The 21,929-nt window shown below is 40.3% G+C and overlaps 1 protein-coding gene across 50 annotated transcripts in view; it reads right to left on the reverse strand.

The window, feature by feature from the left end:
- cacna1da (calcium channel, voltage-dependent, L type, alpha 1D subunit, a) overlaps positions 1 to 21,929 on the reverse strand; it is a 174,670-nt gene that overhangs the window by 139,656 nt on the left and 13,085 nt on the right. For all 50 annotated transcript variants that reach the window (XM_073915657.1, XM_073915660.1, XM_073915653.1 and 47 more), the window contains 2 exon segments: positions 21,297 to 21,678; positions 13,935 to 14,040 (listed from right to left, as the gene is read on the reverse strand). Coding sequence is in view for 37 of the 50 variants with exons in the window: in XM_073915631.1 (XP_073771732.1) it covers positions 13,935 to 14,040; positions 21,297 to 21,529 (339 nt within the window). In the remaining 13 variants the exon portion in view is untranslated.

The raw sequence follows: 21,929 nt of genomic DNA on the forward strand, positions 1-21,929 counted from the left end.
CCCATCCACCCCTTCTCCTCCTTTCCTCTTTTGCCGAGGGGAGCTCTCGAGAACACCGGACCTCGTACTCCCCTCACATGCTCTATGGACCTGGCGGGAGCCCTGGGCTCAACTATCTCCGAGCTCAGGGTTCTCTCCGGGGACAGCATGCCAAACCTGCTAACTTGCTAACAAGTTGTCAAACAGTATCAAGCAAGTGTGAACTCTTGAAAAATGATAAAAAAAATTTTGAACTATTATTAAAATTATTCAGTGGTTTATTTTTTATACAGTGGGAAAAATATTTTGAACACGTCATGTTTTTTCCTGGGCGAGGCAGTGGCGCAGTATGTAGTGCTGTCGCCTCACAGCAAGGTCGCTGGTTCGAACCTCGGCTCAGTTGGCGTTTCTGTGTGGAGTTTGCATGTTCTCCCTGCCTTCGCTTGGGTTTCCTCCGGGTGCTTCGGTTTCCCCCACAGTCCAAAGACATGCGGTACAGGTGAATTAGGTAGGCTAAATTGTCCGTAGTGTATGAATGTGTGTGTGTGTGTGTAAATGTGTGTGTGGATGTTTCCCAGAGATGGGTTGCGGCTGGAAGGGCATCCTCTGCGTAAAAAATTGCTGGACAAGTTGGCGGTTCATTCCGCTGTGGCGACCCCGGATTAATAAAGGGACTAAGCCGACAAGAAAATGAATGAATTAATGTTTTTTCCTGGGAATAATATTTCTAAAGAAGTTGTTGACATGGAATTGAACCAGATTTTGGTAAAAACCCAAACAATACAAACATAAAAATAAAACAAAAAAACAAAAAAAAAGAGTTATGTGTAATAACAATGGAATGACACAAGGAGAAAGTACTGAACTACTGAAATGTATTTAATAATTGACATAAAAGGCTTTTTTGATGATGGCAGGTTAAATATGACTCTCACATGGAGAATGAAGTCACATGAATTACTCAAGTCTCGTCTATCAAATCAGATTTTTATTTTGTATTTTCTATTGGATTCAAGTCAGGTGAGGCTGGGCCATGCTACAGCTTGATTTTCTTTATCTAAAAGCATTTGAGAGTTTCCTTGACTGTGTTTTGGATCATTGTCTTGTTGAAATGTCCACCTTGGTTTTATCTTCATCCTCCTGCTAATGTAGATGTTGGACTGAAGCACTGTATATATTTATTTACACTGAGGAATGGCAGAGGGTTGCTGATTAACTGAGATGTTTCAGCTGCTGTCTGAGCTTTACCTGCCTTTCTACACCTTCCTTTCTGCATGCGTTCAATACTTATTCCCTGTGTCATTTCATTTTATTACACGTAATTTCATTTGTACACTAATTAGATTTGTTTTTTTTTGCATATATGGATTTCTTTGGTTGTTAACAACAGCTGGCGAGAATTTCAAGTCAACAGCAATTGTGACTGTGTTAAAACAATTGTGATTGTTTTAGTAAAAGACCTTTATAAGAATGCATCTCCACTGAAGATGTTCCTTTTTTGTAGTTGTAATAAGCAGCAACACAAACAAGGTGCAAAATGTGAATCTTTTTGCATCAAGAACAATTTTTTAAAACTAGTTAGTAAATTACTATTCCTTAGAAAAACTACTCAATTACAGTAGTTTGAGTATTTGTAATTAGTTATTTTACACCACTGAAGAACACAAAGTTGTAATATTCAAGTGAAGTGAAAATGTAAATCTTCAGGTTGCATTACAAGACATTTTAACATGCAAGCTGTACGTCTCTTGAAGCGTCTCTTGCTAAGTGATCAATATTAAAATGAAGTACCTTTAAAGAATGTTCTGGGATCAATATGTCAATATGTCAGGTTCGTTTAGACACATACTGTCGGTTGCCAAATCTAATACTAATCTGTCAGTTCATAAAAACAAGCATAAATTTAAAAAAATACATGATACAAACAAGCATAAAGTAATGTCAACAGTAGGCAAGCACCACATATACAATATTTTATGGTAATCAGCAATAATTGGCATTAAAATTACAACTTTCCACAGGCAAAATATTTTTGTTTTGTTTTTGTATAACCACCAATATTTAACAATAAAAAAAGTTACCTTAATATTATAACAAAAATAACAAGTATTAAAATGTATGCAGTACGTTATTTATATAAATGACATGAATAATCTTTCAGTTCTTTAAATACAATGCTAACAGTATTAAAATTATGAACAATACCAACAAGCCAATAATTAGTTTCAAACATAATAATCCTGCTGTACACTTCATTTAAATTAATTTCCTCACAGATGCTGTTGATGCTTGACTTGTTTTGTACCCGGAACCCTCCTTAAAGACATTTCACTTTCTATACAACAATACTAAGCCTTTTTCGCACAGAAAGGCCAAATGAAAGCTGAGACCTTTGGGTAATAGAGTCCCTTAGAAATAGGACACCTCATATGCAGGGATCTCATGCATAAAATGAAGCATAGAAACACCCTATAACACAGAACAGACATTACTGTTGCTCTGTAGTAGCTGAATGACATATGAAAGCTACATGGGTGCTGTAATATACACTGATACAGCCTTTACATTATTCATAACTGTGTTGCGCTAAACAGGTGGTCACCATTTAAACACAGGAGGTCTGACATTTGACAGGCAGTAGAGTAGTAAAGAGTGTAATATTGAGTATTAAATTATTCTATTGAGTTTTTTTATTTTTATTTATTGTTCTCAAGGATTTATTGGTGCATGATCACTGCAAAGCAAACTGTATTCCTTAATATTTTAATGGTATCAATAAATTTTTTATAGATTTGTGTGAAATTGAATTAAATTTGAAATCTAAATCTTTGGGAATATTATATTATTCATTTATTCTTTTTCCTTCGGCTTATCCCTTTATTAATCAGGGGTCACCACAGTAAAATGAACCACCAACTTATCCAGCATATGTTTATGCAGCGGATGCCCTTCCAGCTGCAACTCAGTACTAAGGGTGCTTTCACACCAGCCTTATTTAGTTCGATTGAATCGCACTAGAGTTCGTTTTCCCTTTTGGTGCGGTTCGTTTGGGCAGGTGAGAATGCAGCAATCGTACTCGAGTGCGCACCAAAAGCGGACCAAATAAGCGTGCCGAGACCTGCTTGAAGACGTGGTCTCGGTACGCTTTCAAACAAACCCTGGAGCTGTTCGATTGTGGTGAGAATATGATTCGTACCAAAACAGGTCCAACCGCAAAAAGTACTGCGCCTTTTGGACTAATTCAGCTGCCGTAGGCCGATGCGCTGTGCATTATGGGATATGGAGGAAAAATATTTGTTGACAGCACTTTACCAACAGGGAGAGAGGGAGAGGGTAAAACATTACCTGATGAATCGTTGGAAATATTTCCGCAAGATGAGCATGTCGCAGTTTAGTTAAATAAATTCACGCCTCCTCCTGAAGTGACCAGCGATGCATTAAAACCCTGTTTTCCAGCCGCAGCCGCGCTTCATTCTCGAAATGTATAGTTCATCTAAAGCAGGGATACAAATTAGTCAGCGCAGTCGTCCCTCCATAGTAAAAAGCGACAATTTGTGTCTGCCGGTTTTGTTTACCTGCGGGAGTTTTTCCTGCACGTGAATTCTGACCAATCAATAAGCAGTTTAGGAAATATATTCAACAACATCTGGCCAATGAGAAATGTGGATTTTGTCAGATGACTGCATTATGGTTCGTTTCTACAGGTTCGGACCAAAGCCAGCAGTGTGGTGTGAAAACGACCCAAAGACGGCAGAAGATGCAACAATGTATCATTTATTGCCCTTGGTGCGGACCAAATGAAGCGAACTACAGATGTGAAAGCACCCAAAGAAACACATATTCACTCTCACATTCACACACATACACTACAGCCAATTCAGCTTGTTCAATTCACCTGTACCAGATGTCTTTGTGAGGGAAACCAAAGCAACTGGAGGAAACCCACGCAAACACGGGGAGAGCATGCAAACTCCACAAGAAAACGCCAACTGATCCAGCCTGGGATTTAACCAGCGACATCCTTGCTGTGAGGCGACAGTGCTAACCACCAAGCCACTGTGACGCCAAATATTCATTCATTCATTTTCTTTTCGGCTTCGTCGTATTAATCAGGGGTCGCCACAGCGGAATGAACCTCCAACTTATCCCGCACATGTTTTATGCAGCTGATGCCCTTCCAGCTGCAACCCATCACTGGGAAACACCCATACACAATTTAGCTTACCCAATTCACTACTTGTTTTTGGACTTGAGGGGAAAACCGGAGCACCCGGAGGAAACCCACGCGAACAGGGGGAGAACATGCAACTTTCACACAGAAATGATAACTGACTGAGTCGGGGCTCGACCGGCAACCTTCTTGCTGTGAAGCGACTGTGCTACCTACGCCATCGTGCTGCCGACACCAAATATTATATTAAGCAATTTTCATTTATTTAATAACCTCCATTTATATATATGCATAATAGGATTTTGGTGTAAAAACAGTAGACAATATTGTGTCTAAAATATAACATTCAATATTATCTTCTTGTTCGTTAAACTCATTTCATGTTCTTGTCGTCTTAGTCCCTTTATTAATCCGGGGTCGCCACAGCGGAATGAACCGCCAACTTATCCAGCAAGTTTTTACGCAGTGGATGCCCTTCCAGCCGCAACCCATCTCTGGGAAACATCCACACACACACATTCACACACACACACACACACTCATACACTATGGACTGTGGAGGAAACCGGAGCACCCGGAGGAAACCCACGCGAAGGCAGGAAGAACATGCAAACTCCACACAGAAACGCCAACTGAGCCGAGGTTCGAACCAGCGACCTTCTTGCTGTGAGGCAACAGCACTACCTACTGCGCCACTGCCTCGCCCTGTTCGTTAAACTTTTGTATGAAATTACATTGAAATTTGGGGGAAAACTTGTTGTATTTGTGGTATTATTTGACCATGTACTATATTAATAAAAACAAAAACCATGAATGTTTTTAGCATTCATAACTTAAATTATAGGGTCATTTTAATGACAGTCTATTATGCTTCATCACATAGTGAAAACCTTTAAACACTCAAACTGTGTTTTTGGCATATTTTTTTGTAAAGTGTGTGACATACTAGAGCTGCACGATTAACCAGAAAAAGATTGCGATCTCGATTTGCCCCTACACACGATCCTTATTCTGCTTTTCTATGATTTAACCAATTATATTTTCAAGGTCTTTAACTGTCTTTACGCTGTTTTCATCTGTTTTTAGATTATTTGTTTCTATTTTATTTATACTTGTCTCTTTTATTTCGTTTATGTACAGCACTTTGAATTGCCACTGTGTGTGAAACGTGCTATTTAAATAAACTCGCCTTGCCTTACTCTAGCCTATATAATTTGGAATATAATGCAAGAGGCAATCTGCAATGATGACGAATGATGACGTTTTACCAAAGAAACAAAATGGTCTAATAATGTTGTCAATGACAAATAACAAGCATATTTCTCAAACATAATAATTCAACTGCAGAATTATGAATAGTTGTATTCTGATGTCATCACTTTACTGTGAATTAACAACCAGGACATATTTAAAGTCTATTAAAGTCAGCCCTTCCAAGTCTATACAAAATTTAGCATTTTAACAGTAGACCAACACACAGGCCTGATATTAATATTGTTATTTTACCATATGGTTCAGAAACAACAATAATAATAGCCTACATAAATTGCAAAAAAAATCGTAATCTTGATTTTATAAAAAAAACGTGATTCTCATTTTAGCCAGTATCGTGCAGCCCTATGACATACTATAAATAGTGTCAGCTCACACATCGTTAAAACAGCAATTATGATATTATCATAGACGATAAATACTGCACATCCCTAGTGAATGTGTGCACTCTGAGATAACATTTTACTTTGAAAAATGCTTTAAATATTTCTAAGAACTTAAACATGTTTGACCCTAAAAACGGACCCCCTAATTGGAGCCTATGGCCCAAACAAAGTCCCATAAGCTGCATCTAAAACCCCAATTAAAACTAAAGCTAAGCTGCAGAAAAAAATTAATGAAGATTTACCAATCAACCTGCTTTCTAATCAGTTACAATGGTTGATCTGTGTCACATACACTATTTTTGAGCTTTTGTACAGAGCGTGAAATATTCTCTGCTGTGCTAAAATCAGCGACAGGAATGTGCCGCTAGGTTGTACCCATCTATTTCTATTGCTCACTTTCAATTATTTTAATCACAGCTTTAGAAATGTACAATTACAGAATAAAAGCAGAAATAGAAATCAACATATAATATATTCCACATTAGACATTGTGTTGACCATAAATTTGATTCAGTAGATTATTAAATTATGATTAGGAATATAAATAGGTTGTACTTATAAAGTCACATATATCCAGGAGCACAGTGGGGGAAATAAGTGTTGAAGTTGACCATTTTTCTCAGAAAACATACAGATGTTGGTAATAACCAAAAAAAGCAATATATATATAAAGAAAACAAAAATAACTAGTTTAGAAATTAAGTCATGTAATAAAATGAAATGACACAGGAAAAAGTATGAAGAAAGGAAGGTGCAAAAACAAAGTGAAAGCCCAGACAGCAGCTGAAATCTCTCAGTAGTTCTTCAGCAACCCTCTGTACTTCTTCATTGTAATTGAAAATCAGCTACTTCAGTCCAGCAGGATGATGAAACCAGGGTGGACATTTCAGCAAGACAATGATCCAAAATGAGCCAAAGAAACTCTCAAATGCTTTCAGAGAAAGAAAGCTGTAGAATGGCCAAACCAATCACACGACTTAAATCCAATAGAGAATATAAAATTAAAAATAAGAAAGAAACTCATTCAGCTTTGGACCATACAAAGGTACTTTAATTTAAATATTACATACTATTCATCTGGAAATATAAAAGCCAGTTTACAGTATGGGCTTCTGGCACATCTCTGACCCTGTAATATACCTATAGGCTCCACAGCATGAACTCTGCTCACCCTTGCAAGACAACCTGGGATGTATGTTATCATACCTGCTGGGATTCTGATGAAATTTCACTCTACGATTACCTCATGCTGTTTAACACACAGGGGGAACACAGAGAGATGAGATAACAGCTGACACATGAAATAGCAAGAGGAAAACAACTAATAAAGCATGTATTTTTGTCTTGCGTGAATGGAAAGGATGATTCCTTATTCGTGAGGTTGACAGTAATCTCAACATAAGCCATAATGAAGCAGCTGGCTTTTTCATATGAACACTTTTCACAAGACACTATTAACAAACCGGCTGATTGCGGATACGTACCCAGGTCTACATTTATGGGGACAACGAAATACATGATCGGAGGAACGTCTGCTCGCAGTTTTTGTTTTTGCAAATCCACCAGAGGCCACTTTGTACACTTTTTGAAGATTTTTCTTGCTTGTCCTCTTCTCACATAAACCCACCAGAAGGTGCAATATACACTTCAGCCGACCAGGCCAGCTTGCTGTCGACTGACTGACCAACTGACCCACACACTGCCTTTCCTAAACCCAACTGATAGTGTTTTCAAAAGCAATCTAGAAAAAGAAAAGCCGCATGATTTTGCTACATTTTCAGTGGGTTTATTTATTTATTTATTTATTATTATTATTATTTTTTTTTTGCTTTTGTTTTACCTAGTTTCTGGCACCGCTTTTCGCCGGACACAAACTCCATCCTCACGATAAACTCCGCTCGGCATCTTAAGGCTGCCGAGATATGCGGCGAGCTACTGGGCAAATGGGTAACATCACAAAAGTTGTCTACATGGAGGTAAGTGGTCAGTTGGTAGTGCGAAAAGGAACAGAAGCCATTGGTGTCATCGTACCGAACCATAGCGTTCATTTTAAAGATGAAATTCATGCTCTCCAGAAATTTAGACAGGGGTACGTATCCACAATGAGTCTGTGTTGTGGTTAACAGTCATCATAACCTTAAACTCTTGAAAGTTTTTAGTATTTAGATTGTTTTAAAAAGGCATGTACTATCATGTATTTATGTGTGCATTATATCATGTTTGCACCAAATTACAAAAAACTAATTACCGCTTGTGAGAGGTTTCAAATGCAGCATCTATGGGGCAGGACGGTAAATTTGATGTTGTTCTCTCTTCAGGCTGCCGTTATCAGTCTCACACAATTTTTTCGGACAGTCTTGATAACACCATCTTGGAGTTTTTTGTTCATTATTTCAGCAAATAGGATTGTAAACAAATTATTTGCGTACTCTTCCATTCCCCGGAAATGTGAAAAGGGTCCATTTCATACAATGTAGTGTGCGATGTTTAGAAATGCAAAAGGCCCTAAGGCCATATTTGCACTGCATGGTTCAAGTGACTCAATTCCGATTTTTTTACTCATGTAGTACAGATTGGATATGGCCCATGTACATGTAAGCAGGAAAATCAGGTTAGATCAGATTTTCACCTGTCAATGTGAGTCCCGCATCATTAAAAACCATAGCAAATGACGTATAGTCTGGCACTTTCACTTCGGAACAGACTTCAGGAGAGTCCCAAACCTTAAAACACGAGGACTAAATACGCTTTTATGATGTCATATAGCACATGTATTAAAGCATGTTAACGAAAGAGAGAGAGAGAGAGAGAGAGAGAGAGAGAGAGAAAAAGAGAGAGAGCGTAACATCCGCCATGTAATCAAGTGTGGTTTATTTATGAAATAATTTCGAGAGGATCGTGTGCTTATGAGTAAACACAGCTGGTTCCGCATCAGCTTCATATATTGCATCAGATGAACACTGACACTCTATAAATTACCAGAGCTTTCTACTCTAGTCATCTTAGTCTTGAAGAATCCCCCCTTCCACCCCTACTCCCCCCTTCTCTGATAAGGCAGCACGGCGGCCCAGTGGTTAGCACTGTTGCCTCACAGCAAGAACGCCGCTGGTTCAGCCCTCTCCGTGTCGGTCAGCGTTTCTGTGCGGAGTTTGCATGTTCTCCCCATGTTCGTGTTGGTTTTCCCCGGGTTTTCCGGTTTCCTTCCATCTTCCAAAGACACACACCACAAGTAAATTGACTACTTCAAAATAGCATCTCAAAGCAACTCTTGGTCAGCTATATCTCAGCATGTTTACAAGCAGGGGAGTCCTCGAGATCTACCTGAGGTCAAACTCTCCTCTCGTCCTTTAAACGGAAGGAAGCCCCAGGCTCAAGGATATTCTGAGCTCAGGGCTCTCTCCCGGGATAGCATGGCAATTACATTTTATTATCAATCATCAGTTAAGTGTGAACTCTTGAATACTAGCTATTATAAAACTGTGGCATACATCACGTGCATAAATCACGCCATTGACATTACCACTGGTTTAAAAAGTCCAAGATTGTCGGCGCAATAGCCTATTGATTAGAGTGTTAACAAATAATGCAGTAGCACGTCAGGGTGTCCCGAGTTCAAATCCCGGCTTAAGGGCATTTCCCAACCTTACCCTCTCTCTCTCTCTCACTTCCCTTCCTGTCCTATCTAAGGCCCCATTTATACTGTCAGGTCTTGATGCCCAATTCCGATTTGTTGCCTATATCAGATTTTTTTTGTCTGTCCGATTACATGTTCTTTTAATTGTGACCCATATCTAATTCATGTGTTTACACTTGCCATAGAATTTACGATGTCGCGCATACATAAAGGTGAGTTCTAGCATCTGTGCCACACTAGCCATGATGGAAGAAATTGTCTTGTTTTTAGCTCTGCGAAATATGCAGTGTAGCATAAGGAGTAAATGGTTTAGTCCATATTTACCCCCATGCAGTTTATGTAATGGTATGGCCCTGATTTGTGTGTGTGTGTGTGTGTGTGTGTGTGTGTGTGTGTGTGTGTGATGATGATGATGTATGATGTCCTCCACCCTTCAGAGGAATTTATGGGTACGAGAGAGATCTCAGGTCTGATGGGAGCAAATTGTGGTGACTGACCACTTTCCTCTGTTGTTGTTGTTTATCCTGTCGGCATCTTCACACACGCTCTTTCTTCTACGTCATTAAACCGCGGAGAAGCCATATTGTCACAAGTTTATTGATGTACAGAACAGAATGCCTCAATAAATCTGATCTGCCTGTTTACATGACAGTCACAATGTCACATGTCCGATTTATGTCTGATTTATTTCCACATATGAAGGAAGCCTGAAACCGATCTCTGAATATCCGAATGCATGCGTTTTTTTCTTGTTTACGCAGTCATAGAACAGATCCGGAATTGGGTCACATTGAACTGGCTGTGTAAAAAGGGCCTAATACTGTCTTGTCTAATAAAGGCAATAAGGCCAAAAATAAATCTTAAAAAAAGTCAAAGATTAAAAGAAGATAAAAAAAATTGAGAACTTTTCTGTCATAAACTATAGTAAATCAACTTGTCAATTTAAAAAAATTAAGCCCTGTGAGCACATTAAATACAGGAACGCAGAGAAAAAAAGAAAAAAAAAAAGAAAAAAAAAATCGCTCTTTTATTATCAGCTGTCAGTCAGCGCCCACTCTTTTTTTCCTGGTCAATACGCCTTTGTCATGTGCTGTGTAAATACAGACAATCAGATAAGAGTCACTTTTAAAGATGATGTACGCAGGTCAGCAAAAAGTTTGGATATAGTCTCAAAATCGGAATTGACCATCAAGATCTGCAGTGTAAATGCAGCCTAAAAGTGCTTAATAAATGTATCTAAGGAATAACAGATTCTGCCTCTAAATCAAGTCATTGGCAAGATGCATAATGAAAGATGAAATTTGCATAATTCCAGGACATGGATTTCATTGGCTGCCTGTGAATAACATCAACTTTTAATTCCATCAGAAAAAAAATAAAAAAAAATCACCAGCCCAGTTTGCACATTTCAAAAAGACTTTTGACACAAACTCAACAAAATTCGGATATTATTTGATCACTCCTTCTTCATTGGCTTCCTGTGAATAACGTCTACTTTTAATTCCATCAGAAAAACTCACCAGCCCAGTTTGCACATTTCAAAAGACTTCTGACACTAACTCAACCCAATGTGAAACGCTCCTTTAAATGCTGCTCCAAAATGCTTGGGGGAAACAAAAAAAAAGCAGGATGCGAAATCTCCACATGCCATTTCTCTTTCCTGTCTGAGCTGCTAAAATCACTAAATTAAACCGCGCCAGTAGCCATGAGAGCTATTCACAAATCATGAAGCCCTCATGCTGAGCCACAAGATCGAACAGCTGTCTTATCTCAACTCACAATCGTCTTCTCTGTCCAAAGCACGGAGAAGAACATCCACCCCCTCAAAACCCGCCAAATCTGCCATCCGAATGCTCTGCTTGTCTAAATATAAATCATTTATGCGAAAAGTTCAAAATCAGATCAATTGAACTGTACGAGCTAAGCGGTTTGTTAAAAGGAAGCGAGGCAAGTTTGAATAGAAAATGTCTGAGCTGAGCGTGCATCTGTTCTCAGAAAAGATCATCGAGATTATGATGAGACAGATTTGTTTTCGTCCTTCCAGGAATACACACGTATAAATCACAGTGCTGCGGCTTTGAGAGGACAAAGACATTCACCTGTTCTCAAAGGACGAATTTAATCAATAGCTCCTCAGAAATCTATAAGGTAAACACCCTCTAATTTGCTATTATTTTTTTAAGACAACACATTTTAAATCACAACTCAATCACTTGCTCAGTAAAGACACCTGCAGTGGGGTTTCAGAAAGAAAAATCCATCCATTTTCATAGGGAATCTTTAACAATAATGCACACTGTTCACACTGCATGACTTTCGAAGTCATCGGATTGAAGTCATCGGATTGACTATCTGAGGTAGTGTTCAATTGCTGCTGTGTTCACACCAGAGGTAGCGTTAACCAAATATTTTTCGTCATTGATGGATTTTTTTCAGCAGTGACAGAAAAATCTGAAGGTGACCTTCATTTCGACGGATGATGCTGAGGGTGATCTATTGTAATCTGTAGCTAACTGTAATTCCCACTCCTGTCCAGCTGATGGCGATTGTCCTTGTATTGTCTCCTCTTTGTCACCGCTGTGCACAGTTGCAAAAATCTCACAGCAGCTGAGTGTGAGAAGTTTCTTTAAAGGGCCAAATAGTTGTGATATTAATAATAAGGCTGAAAAAAAGAGGAAGCGATGCAGTGGACGATGAAGAACAAACAGACAAAAATCCTCAGTCGCTGACAGCTGTTGTTACGGGTCAACCAAGTGGCAATAAGGAGGTCAGGTGGTTTGAAGTGCGTTGTGAGCACCATGCACTACCGAACGCAGAGGGAAGCCGCGCCCCTGGTGCTGAAGGAGTGCGTGCTGCAGTATTTTTTCCCGCTGAAACTTGAAGAGGATTCCTTAGGAGAAATGTTTCCTAACTACAAAACGCTGGCTGAAGTGGCGCTACCCAGATAGCAGGTAGTAATCGGCTCAAGCTCGGCTGCCCTTCGGCGCCTCCGGCTCCGACTCTGCATCAGCGAGTGTTATCCGGGCTGAGTATGGCCCGCAGCTCGCTCCCGCACATGCGTTTGTGATGCGGTTGTAAAGCACTGGCCCGATTCCTGTTAACCATATCTGGCCCGAGTCTGTCTGTAGAGTCCGAGTCACTTCTAACAAGGACTCTCCAGTGTGACAGCAGAACGCGGCTTCAGCCTCCAAAACAAATTTAAAACTGTCACGAGAAGTCGACTTTACGAGGCAAAGACACAGAATTTAATGACAACTGCCTCTGCAACAGTTTCTCTTGATGCGTTTGATTATGCACAGGCCAGCACCCAGTTCAGGTCGACGCATGAGGAAGATATGAGGTAAGGCAGATATGATTTTTTTTCATTTGTCAAATAAATAAATTAATAATTTAGCCTATATGCTCGTCGTGCAAGTTCATTATTAAAATATAAATGAAAAAAGCAATTAGAAAATATGCAAATTGATTGACGTCAATAATAGGTTATGACCGAATTTTTACAATCCTCCAAAATGACGGACGATGACCAAGTCTAAAGCCTGATTTATACTTCTGCGTCAAGTGACCGGCGTAACCCACGGCGCATGCAACGCGCGTGGCTGTGCATTTATACTTCTGCGCGCTGTCTCTGTCGGTCTGCAATAACACTTCCGAAACGTTAGTTGGCAGTGAGGTGTAAATGTTCCTCTGTGTCGAGTTTCTTCGCTGCTTTTTTGCTTTTCCTGAACACTTCCAGGATGTACAAGTGGCTCAAACTCGCTCATTTTGAGGCAGGAACCGGCGGACGTGCAACAACTTTAACTATGAGGTAAACACAAAACAAAACTTTCCACCCGGAGCTCCTTCACGGGACTCCACACTTGTAAACAATCGCTCCATCAGGCTCGCACCATTCACCAATCACAGAGCTTACGCTACGCGTCGTTGCGACGTGTAGTTACATTTTTTGAGAGGTGCACATCAGCAACGCCAACGGCAACGGTGAAGGGCTATGCGTCAGCTCCGTAGCATACGCCGACGTTTGACGCAGAAGTATAAATCAGCCTTAACGCGACCTCTGGTTCACATTAACAGGAGGAAACACACTGCATAACTACAACAGCGTCAACTTTGTCTTTCGTGTAAACGCACATAAGAAGTGATGAGGAAATAACAAGATCACACGCGAGCAAACACTATAAAATACACAGGACATGTTACTCTTATAGTTTTAGATGGGAAAAAGTGTTACGGTCATAATGGTGAATGAAGCCCTGTCTACTAGTACAGGAGCCAATCATCGATCAACTAGGCAGGCACTAATGCACTCCAATAAAAAGTAAAAGGGCAGAGCTTATTCTCTATTAGAAAATGAGATAAGTTATCTCTTAGGAGAGGCTCTTTAACCTTAGAATCTCCTTCATATGAATACAACAATTAATCAGAGTAAGGGGTTTGGGGTCATGGCAGTGGTCAGGATGGAATGTGTTAAAGGCTAAAATGATTTACTCACCAGGTCGTGGTTGGTTGAGTTGGAATCATCCTCGGGGAAAGGGACATATACAGCTAAGGCCATGCAGTTGGCGAAAATCGCTATCAATATAAAGATATCAAATGGCCTGGAGTTCAAGTTAAGGAGCAGTACAATATACATTTAAAGATAGAGACACTTCACATATTACATTAGCAATTTTTTAAAGTGACATGTAATCAGTAGAATTCAACAGAGCTAGCTACATTATAACATTCAAAACAACAAGTATCATGTACTACAGCAGGGGTGCTCAATCCTGTTCCTGGAGATCTACCTTCCTGCAGATTTCAGTTGCAACCCATATCAAACACACCTGCCTGTAATTATCACGTGGTGTTCAGGTCCTAATTAATTGGTTCAGGTGTGTTTGATATGGGTGGCAACTGAAATCTGCAGGAAGGTAGATCTCCATGAACAGGATTGAGCACCCCTGTACTACAGTATTTTTAGTCAACTTGTCTGAAATGTCTTGATTTTTTAGCCCATCTAAACCTCTTTTTGATGAAGAGTGTCAGAATATTTAGCAGTGAGCAGCTACTTGCATGCAGTTTAACAGTATAGTCCATCACAACAGTTCTGACTCAGCCGCTCTGCTTTCCTGCTAGTGAGACAAATAAAATGTAAATAAATCCGGCGTGAGTCAGAGGAAGTGAAAATGCTGCAGTCCACATTAAACATTCACAGATGATCTTTTAAAGGCATAGTTTGCAGGAACACGAAAATTCAGTCATCATTTAATCCAAGTACTACTTTGTGCATTTTTGTCACATTCTTTTAAATTCACAATGTCTAAATTTGGTATTGTAGAGTAAACTATCCCCTTTGAATTTATAAATATTCTCCATTTTTGCAGTGTATTCATTCATTTATTCATTTTCTTTTCAGCTTAGTTCCTTTATTAATATGGGGATGCCACAGCGGAATGAACCGGCAACTTATCCAGCATATGTTTTATGCAGCCGGATACCCTTCCAGCTGCAACCCATCACTGGGAAACATCCATACACACTCATACACACACTTATTCACACACATATACTACATATACTACTTCAATTTAGCTTACCCGATTCATTTATGCATGCACTGTAAAAAAAACTGTTATTTTTTTCTACCCAAAATTGAGGCATTAGGGTAATTTTTGGGGGTTATTTTCAATGTCAGTTTCAATCCAGCTCTTTGGGTCAAATCAACTCACAGCAGGGGGCTGACTGGGATACCACATATTATTTACTAATTTGTTTAAATGCAATGAAAATATTGTAACAAATGTAGATTCCTTGCATTTTCAAATGATTAAAATGAGATGTATGCTCATAGCAGCCCTTAGTCAGACCTTTCTGAATTTTAAAATTTCTAACTAGCACCTTTTGTACACCTGTAATTAAAGCTGCACATCCCCCACTGTACATCAGTGACACCAAGTCAAAACAGCACAATTGCTGGGTCATCTTTCGCGGGCATTTTTGGATCAAATTAACCTATTATTTAAGGAAAAATAACTAATTATTGGGTTAAAAAACAACCCATTTATAGGATTAAAAATAATCACCCAATTACTTGGGTTAATTTAACCCCTGATGTGTTCTGTCCCATATTTACCCAGCAGTAGGGTTAATAACAGCCCCATTTGGGTAGTTATTAACCCTGTGTTTTTTTAGAGAGTGCATTCGGACTTGTGGGGGAAACCGGAGCACCCGGAGGAAACCCATGCAAACACGGGGAGAACATGCAAACTCCACACAGAAATGTCAAATGGTCCAGCCAGGACTTGAATCAGCGACCTTCTTGCTGTGAGGCAATTGTGCTACCCACTGCATCACCGTGACGCCTTTTGCAATATAATAATAACACAGTATTTTATGTTAGATTTCTGAGATTGCGTTTCACATTATGCTGTAAAAAATGCTGGATTCCAAACAATTGCTTCATGTTATCTTAATGCAAATCACTTAAGTTAACAAAATTATGTTGATTGAACATAAAACAATGAAGTTGTACCAAAACAAAAACCTTAAGAATTGAGTTGTTTCAGCTTATTTTGAGAGGATGATATGATAATGATTGAACACGGCTGGTTCTGCATTAACTATGTATGATCAACCAATCAGACGTTTCCCAACCCACTATAAAGAGCCAGGGTTTGTTACTATAGTCATCTTCAATTTGAAGAATCCCCCCTTCCACCCCTACTCCTCCACCTTTCCCTTCATAGGGCAGCACGGTGGCCCAGTGGTTAGCACTGTTGCCTTACAGCAAGAACGTCACTGGTTCTAGTCCTTTAACAGGCCGGCTGTTGTTTCTGTGCGAAGTTTGAATGTTCTTCCCGTGCTCGCATGGGTTTCCCCCGGGTTCTCCAGTTTCCTCCTACATTCCAAAAACATGCACTACAATTGAATTGATCAATCTAAATTTAGCACTACAGTCAAACTCTCATCCAACAGCATATCTCTTTATAGCAATCATTTTAGTCATCAGCTCTTATCGAAAAAAAAAGGGAGTTGTCGAGATCTACCTGAGCTCAGAGCTCCCCTCTTGCCCTGCAAATGGGAGGGAGCCCAGGGCTCAAGGACAGGGCTATCTCCTGAGACAGCATGCCAAACTTGCTTATAATCAATCATCAGCCAAGTGTGAACTCTTGAAATATGCAGTGGGTATGGAAGGACACAACTGGAGAGGATCTGCAGAGAGGAATGGCAGAGGATCCCCGAATCTATGTGTGAAACGCTTGTTGCATCATTCCCAAAAAGACTCATGGCTGTATTAGATCAAAAGGGTACTTCTACTAAATACTGAGCAAAGGGTCTGAATACTTTGGAGCAAGGCTTAACATTAACATCCGCCAATTCTCAAAATGCGGATAGATTTCAGCTTTGGCGGGTTAGACAGACACTCCCACTAGCCACTTTGGCTGGTTAAAAATAATTTTTAAATTGAAGTTTTCTTAAAAGCAGGGCTCGACTATAAGAATGACCCAATATGCGTGCCAATGTGATCTTAGAATCGAGGATGATCACTTTCGCTAACAGCTGATGTCATGCGCGTGGCTGTTTAAAGCACGTGCGCGCACCTGTTTCCTTGCTTGAAGTAACCATGCCTGGAACGCAACAGTGATCGGTTCTCTTTCAAATAGTCAGACAAAAAAAAAGTTATGCTAATGCACCCACAAACTTGCTGCTTTCAAGAGCTCCAAATATGTCTTTTTTGTAAGCAGCACCGGTTGCTTTCGTTTTGAACAGATTATTAATTGACCTCACCCGTGTGATCATCTTTGCATTATCACACAGTATATTTCACCTGCTTTCTTTTGCATATGGTTATTTTTGTTTATATGGTTTAATTATTGGTTTTTTACAACAACATTGCTTTAATATGAGATGTACTCTCCCTTTATGTGGTTAACTGGTGATCTGAGATACCTTTAGCGAGGACAGATTACTGTGCATATTTTTTATATAATTTTTTAAAAAGTTAAATAATTTTTCTTTGTTTATTTTTAAAAGAAATGCTTTATTAAATAAAAAGGTATAGTATACAGCTATATTTAGCTTGTTTTGACACATTTAAAAATTGTGGCTGAGAAATAATTATTGTTTAGAGTGGTCAGAGATAAATTTGGTAAATCCCTAATATTGAGTTCTGAACTAATTGCAGTATTTGCTCATACATGACACACAAAATGTGAAATGAATGAGAAGGCTTGTGGACAAAACACAAAATCTAAATCAAGTAATTTTAGCATGTCAAAGTCATATTTACGCATATAAAAAATATGTTCCCAACAACAAAATTGTGGCTAATGAAAATGCAGAGTGGCTAGTATATTGGAAAACTACTAGTCACTGTTGCTGGTGATCAAAAAAGTTAATGTCAAGCCCTGCTTAAGACCATGTGATATTTAAGTTTTTCTTTTTTAATAAATCTGTAAAAAAGTCAACAATTCCGTGTTTTTCTGTCAATATGAGGTGGTGTGTGTAAATGATTTTATCAAATGGTTACAATTTAACAGAGTGAATTGCATACGTACCCATTTTATGAAGTTTGAACAAGATTAAAAAAAAATTTTGAGGTACTATTTCCACCCATTTAATGCATTTTTTAATATCCAGCACAATGCAATGTTCTAATTTTCCTCTTCAAAGTACTCTTTTTAGGCCATGTGCTGGGACACTAAAATGTTGGATTATGCGTCATTCAAGGGAAGTTCTCTCTGACTTTCCCATGATCCCCCTGAGAAAAGGCAAAGCTTATAGTGCTTGGCTAACATTAGCTTTTGCATCTGCAATCTGCAATGCTTGTTTGTCACCTTATATTATGTTGTATGACAACATTATACAGTTCTAGATCCACTCTCATAGAGATGAATCTGCAGCTTGGAAGCCATAGCACCTTTATCTTCCCCATGGGGCTGGGAACAGATGTTCTTTTCAAAGCTCAGCTATACACGCTGACTTGCATTTGAGATTAAGGTGTTCCTCGCTGCAGGGGACACAGCTTCTCTGCTTATAAAGACCACCAGACATGCTTCTACCAGAGATCGCGAGCTGGGACGTCTACCACAGACGCAAAGGTGGACGATTTTCATTTGTTTACCCGTTCTCTTGATAATTCGCTCAATAACTTCGACCTGCCTTCACCTATTTCCAGAACAGGCTACAAGCAAATTACACCATATGCTAGTTTTACACAGGATAAAACGCAAGAGGAACCTCAAACGACTATTTACAAACAACAATCTCTGACCTAAAGAGTTTTTTCCCCACATTTGAATGCAAACATGTAAAAATACAAAATAAATTTACTGTAAACCAAATATGGTGCCAAAGTGCCAAAATATGGGTTCAAAAACAAGTACAAAATTTAATTGTATTATTGTATTGCTGTGAAGAATATATAAAACTGTACATGGACATCTGTACATCATCAATGCACCGTGATGCACCGAGATATCGAATTGAACTGAATCAATGGCATGATAATCTGAACCGAACCGAACCGTGAGACCAGTGTAAGTTCACACCTCTAGCACCTAGATCTTATGCTGTGTTCACACCAGACGCGGAACTCGCGGATAAATCGCGCTATTCGCGCGTAAAAACAAACGTGAACATTTGAGGTTACTCGCTTCATTCGCGCGTCAAACTCCGCTTCATTCGCGCGTCAAACCCCGCTTCATTCGCGCGTCAAATTCACATCAGAACAGACGCGGATTCGCGTGATGGGCAGGGCTTCTGTCTGCCCCGTGACTTTAGCTTCATAGCTAAAGGGCTAACATGGTATTTATGAAGAAAATAACAGTGTTTATGTGCTTTTTGAAGGATGATAAACAGCGTCGATCCGTTTAGAGCCGTGTCTGAGTCCACTACATCCTTTCAGAGGTCAGTGGCGTAGCACAAAATGCGGAGGCCCCCCTGCAGGGATCACCGATGGGGCCCCCAGTTTTCAAGGGGGTCGGGGGGGGGGGGGGGGGGGTTCTTCAGAGCCAGAGATATACACATATACACATATATCTATGATTAGGAGTTTTCCTGGATGTTAGTTTTTTTTTTTAATTATGAAAATTATAATTTTACATCACTTTTCTACATTGATGGATCAGTGACCGCACAGGCATTCTTGACAAAAAGCTTGTGTTTGTGTGTACAGAAATGTACTATCCACCCTCCCTGTTAAATTTGATCTAATCATGTCCTGAAACACACAACACAGCTCCTCTCCTGCTTTCACTTCTCATACTGACGGAGGGAGCGATTTGTTTGTGAATGAATCTACATTATGAACGACTCGTTCAATGGCCGACAATAATACAAGTTTCTGGCAGCGCAGCATCTCGTTGTCATATTTCTTTTGCATTGTTTGCTGATTTTATTCAACAAAGCTAGCATAAGCTGAGTATTTAGTGCGAATTGGAGCTACTTTGCCTTATGCTAAATGCATTAAGTGACTGTATTGTCATCAATAACGCTACCTGTTTAGCACAAATTTCAGAACATATAAAACGTAAAAAACTTAATCTTACCTATGAAATGTTCTGCCTTTGTGCTTTGTAATAACACTTGACTAGTGCGGTTGAATGACATTTGTCCTGGGAGCACTGTACCAATGTGGTGGCGCTATTGACGCATGCTCAGGGTCCCTATACAATATCTAGTGTATATATCTATGTCACAAATTGAGGTGCGGAGAAAGGAGGCGGAGTGGAGCGACAACGCGGGGAATCCTTCACAAACTGAGGTTAGGTTTACAAACCGAAAGAGGCGAAAGCGTCAAAGTAGCCAGAAGTCATTCATTTTTTAACGAGAACCGGCGGCGAGAAACAGCGGCGCGTCTTCATTGGCTATGACGCGGTTCGGCGGCAAGCAATCAGAATGAAGTAGTCCACTGCTTGAGAGGAGTTCAGAGAACACAGACCTGTGAACTTTGGTTCCGTCCACAGTTGTTCCCAAGAGTTTGATTTTTGCGGTTCCTGGATTTTCAATTATTGAAAATCGCGACGACGTGGGGCCCCCTAATCATGCGGGCCCGTCCGCTACGCCACTGTCAGAGGTGCATCCAGCTCTTTAAGCTCATAGACTCCTCCAGAAACTGAACCTGGCTGATGGAGGTTTTCAGCGGTGCTTCTGACTGAGCCCAGCCCAGTTTGATGAACTTCTTGTCGGTGTCTGCTGGGGGATTTCCCCTGGGACACCGACAACAGGCGATATGGCACAATCACGCCCCCACAAGAGCAAGCTCCTGATTGGTTAACGAGGCACGAATGTCCGCTAAAGTTCAGATTTTTGATTGCTAGTGATTCGCGCATCAAACGTGCAAAACGTTCAATTCGCGCCACGCCATTCGCGCCATGCGCACCGCGCAATTCTCATCATTCGCGCTGCGCCATTCGCGCGTATCGCGCCGCAGGATGTCTATTCGCGCGTTTGCATTGACTTAACATGTAAATCACTCGCGTTTGACGCGCGTGCCACGTCTGGTGTGAACGCAGCATTAGAGTCCTTAAGGTGATAATTCGCCCATAAATGAAAATGTACTCCCCCCTCAAGTGGATCCAAACCTTTATGAGTTTTCTTCTTCTGTTGAACACAAAAAAAGATATTTTGAAGAAAGCTGAAAATATGTAACTATCATAGTAGACTTTCATAGTAGGAAAAAACAAACACTATGAAACTCAATGGTTACAGGTTTCCAACATTTCCCCACATCCCTTCTTTTGTGTGCGACAGAAGAAAGAAACTCCTATAGATTTAAAACAAGTAAAGGGTGAATAAATAATGACACAAAAATCACCATCACTTCAATATTATAGTTGTTCTTGACAGTTTTACAAACAGTAAAGGATACTTCCATTCCACAAGGCTGATACAGGCCCGGCGGATGGGGTTGTTGAGGTTGAGGCAGAAGAGAGCTCTCTGTGGCCGCGTATTGGCCGAACTGCCCTGTTTTTTGCTCTTGGCATACTGCGCCCGCTTCTTCTGGGCCAGCGATCCGACCGGTACCACCGAAGGTACAGGCACGGCAGCTGCTGGGGGCGCGGCAGGAGTCGCAGCAGGCGGAGCAGGGCCGTTGGCGCTCATGGTGCGGGCGTGGGCCTGAGCGGGGCGTCCACCTGCATGGGCCTGCCAGGGGAGAGGGCACAGGGGTGGGCGCTGGAGCGGAGGATCTCACCAACAGGCTGGCACGTCACCAGAGACAGGGACTCTGGTACTGCTGGCATAATTTGCCTCTGTGAAAGACAGAAAGGAGAGTTACACCATGCATGTGGTCTGAAAGAGGAAAAATAGCGAGAAAGCGCAGAGAATATGGTGGGAGGCTGTGCAGTGACTTCCTTCAGAGCTACATTATATTATGCAACAATGTGGGTGTAAGACTAAAAGATGCATACTGTATGTCTTTGGGTCCAAAGGCCAGTGTCTCAAACAAGATTCAGGAACAGTACATCATCTGAAAGATGTGGGCACCAAAAACAACCAAAGG

The sequence above is a fragment of the Danio rerio genome, chromosome 11 (genome assembly GCF_049306965.1).
Source record: "Danio rerio strain Tuebingen ecotype United States chromosome 11, GRCz12tu, whole genome shotgun sequence".
NCBI lineage: Eukaryota > Metazoa > Chordata > Actinopteri > Cypriniformes > Danionidae > Danio > Danio rerio.